Here is a 3,296-nt window from a genome sequence, read left to right as displayed (position 1 = left end):
CTTGAGTTATGACTGAAAGAGATTCGCTCTGCATAATATTCATGGGTGACTAAGAACCAAAACAATTGTCCAAAGAGGTTCAGAAAACCAAGTCCAATCAAGTTATTCTGTTCACTTACACATTTTATAGTAGAATACACAAATGCTTTCTGCTTTGAGAATTTGGCTTTATTTTTAGGGTTTTTAATGTGAAGTATAATATTTCCATATATATGGAAATTCATGTGGCTATAAATATATATGAGGGACAAAGTGGATAGGAATTAAGCTAAAAAACCATCAAACTTTCCTGGCTAAAATAGCTGCTTTTGGACTAAACTGTAACAATGAGAATAAGAAAAAAGAAAGAAAGAAAGAAAACATCCACTCTAGAAAGACATCAGCTCCCAGAGTCGACTGAAAGCTATGCTGTGTGTGCCCAGAGGGAAAGAAACAATGACTGCATTAAATCTACAAACAGAGACATCTCTACACTCAACTACACCCAGGTTGGTGAAAACTACATTGTTTCTTTACAATTTTTAAACAGATTCCATTGATTTTTGACAATTTATTCTTACACTGAAACAGACCATATAATCTTATAGTGGTCTCAAATTGTAATGATTTGCTACAACAATAAGTGAGTTAAACACAATAGCATTAAATAATCTGTGGGAAATCACAAATCAGGTCTCATCTAGAATGACTGAAATCACTTTTAAAGTGCTGTGGCCAGTAGCCTCACTAAATACAGTGATTCTGAAGTCTTTTGGTAACAATTTGAAAGCTTTCACCCTTTCCCAATTACATGCTGCTACTTTGAAGGTAGAACCTCAAGTAATAAATACACTGAGAATGATTAACCACATAGTCCTCTGTAGAAGACCATGAATAGGAGGAAAATCCTCAGGTAATAAGCCACCCTAAAATCCAAATATATTTCTCTTCGTTTTTATTGTAACTGAGGGGTCTTGCTGCTCAGCTCTCTATCCAGAATTTGGATGTTACAGGAGAAAAATTATGTGGCTTTATGTTTTTGGAAGATGTTGGGGAAAGAGGCAGAAATGGGAAGAGAAAGAATAAATTCTCTCCTTTGTGAGACTACTGACATACTAGTGAAGTCACAGTTACAGTTAAGAGAAAATATTTCTTATAGCATCAATCAACATTTCTACCATTTCTCTACTTTGAATGTATACCAAAAACAGAAATGATATTCTTAGGTGTCCTCACCTCATATAGCTTCATTTATAAACAATACTAAACAGCAGAATTTTCCCCAACCTTTAGTATGATCCTAATTGACGAAATAGTTTAACATTTAGAAAAAAAACTATAAAGTACTGTGATGACTAGAGGCACTTTGTAGCCTTAACAAGTATTCATCCAACAATACGAAGAAATCATGAAAGGATCATGAAAGAAGGAACCACGAGAAGCCTGGCACAGAGCTGCTGTTCTAGAATTAATTATACTCAATGAGATATAAGCACAAATGTTCTTTTATTTTCCATAATAACTCTGCAATTCTGTCTCTGTCCCTGGGTTCATGTGCATCCTATGATACAGAGGGATGATACATACATAACACAGACCTGTACATTGAGTGAGGCTTCAAGCTTTAGTTCTTTAGTGTCTCACTTACTTTCATGCACCACACTGAGTTTATAGACCTTTAACATTCACAATCATGTACAAATGTAATTTCAAAAAAATTGAGATTCATGATATTTGTCCTATAAGAACTAAACCCAGCACTGAAAGAAAGTCCTATTTAAGATTATCCCCTGGATTTAATTTTAAAAAATAATTGGCAGTAAACCATCAGCCAATAAGCATAAAAGACTTTGGTTGGTTGAACTATTACAATGAAGTATTAGTAGTAAGTCAATCTACTTCTCATCTTCAAAATTACTTGCACACAATGATCTTAACTGAAGAAGTAAGAATGTAGGGTTTTTTCATTGTTGTTTCAGACATTCCAACAATGAAATCACAAAATACTTTATCTTAGAGTTTAAAATATCACATGGGTATTCTCTTGTTTTTCAGATGATCATGTCCACAGAACCTGGACTAACCCAAGGGAAAGGATGAGCAATGTCACAGAATTCATCCTCCTGGGCCTGACCCAAGACCCAGATCTGCAGAAATTCTTATTCGTTGTGTGCTTAATAATCTATTTGATCACACTGGTAGGTAACATGCTCATCTCAGTCACCATCTTCATCAGCCCAGCCCTGGCCACTCCTATGTACTTCTTTCTGTCCTACTTGTCCATCATAGATGGTTTCTACTCTTCTTCCATAGCACCCAAAATGATCTATGACCTAATCTCTGCGAAGAGCACCATATCCTTCAATGGCTGCATGACTCAGCTTTTTGCTGAGCACTTTTTTGCTGCAGCTGAAATCATCTTGCTGATTTCCATGGCCTATGACCGCTATGTAGCCATCTGCAAGCCCTTGCACTACATGACCATCATGAACCGACCTCTGTGTGTATTCCTGGTGGGGGCTGCTGTAATCTTAGGATTCATCCATGGAGGGATACAGATTTTGTTTATGGCCCAGTTACCATTCTGTGGCCCAAATATCATTGATCACTTTATGTGTGATTTAATACCACTCCTGGAGTTGGCCTGCACTGACACTCACACTCTGGGACCCCTGATCGCTGCCAATAGTGGGTCACTGTGTTTACTCATTTTCTCTATGCTGGTTGCTTCCTATGTGGTCATCCTTCGCTCCCTGAGGAATCACAGTGCAGAAGGGCGTCGCAAAGCCCTGTCTACCTGTGCCTCTCATGTCACCGTTGTTGTCTTATTCTTTGTACCTTGTTCATACCTGTACCTAAGGCCCATGACCTCCTTCCCCACTGACAAAGCTGTAACTGTGTTTTGCACCCTAGTGACACCTATGCTGAACCCTCTGATCTATACCCTCAGAAATGAGGAGGTCAAAAGGGTTATGAAGAAGCTCTGGGGTCAAATGAGGAAAGCTGGTGATATGTAAACCTGGTGATTTGTATTCTTAGAAACAGTCTTTAGCGCTGTTCCATGAACAATTGTTCTCCTTAAATGATAGTGGTGGTGGTGGTGGTGGTGGTGGTGGTGATAATGATGAATTATATATTATCTGTACTATAGTTCCATTGAATAATAATTATATATTTAAATGGAGTACATTGTGACAATCCATGCAGATGTGATCAAATCATCATGAAAAATGTTTCAATCCTTTTGAGATTTGACCTTCTGATATGTATTATAATGATATGTACTGCCCCCAAGACGTAGTTGGTCCCAGGAATGA

General features: G+C 37.6%; 1 protein-coding gene across 1 annotated transcript; it reads left to right on the top strand.

Annotated features, from left to right (window-relative positions):
* Positions 1 to 2,075: 2,075 nt before the first annotated feature.
* On the top strand, positions 2,076 to 2,996 carry LOC147005873 (olfactory receptor 4C45-like). Its single transcript, XM_085829778.1, has one exon. It carries the CDS (start codon positions 2,076 to 2,078, stop codon positions 2,994 to 2,996), a length of 921 nt encoding a protein of 306 aa, XP_085685904.1.
* Positions 2,997 to 3,296: the final 300 nt, after the last annotated feature.

The sequence above is a fragment of the Mus caroli genome, unplaced genomic scaffold (genome assembly GCF_978045245.1).
Source record: "Mus caroli unplaced genomic scaffold, Mus_caroli_1 scaffold_2, whole genome shotgun sequence".
Lineage (NCBI taxonomy): Eukaryota > Metazoa > Chordata > Mammalia > Rodentia > Muridae > Mus > Mus caroli.
The sequence above is the reverse complement of the archived record's forward strand: the minus strand, read 5'-3'. Positions and strand labels throughout refer to the sequence as shown.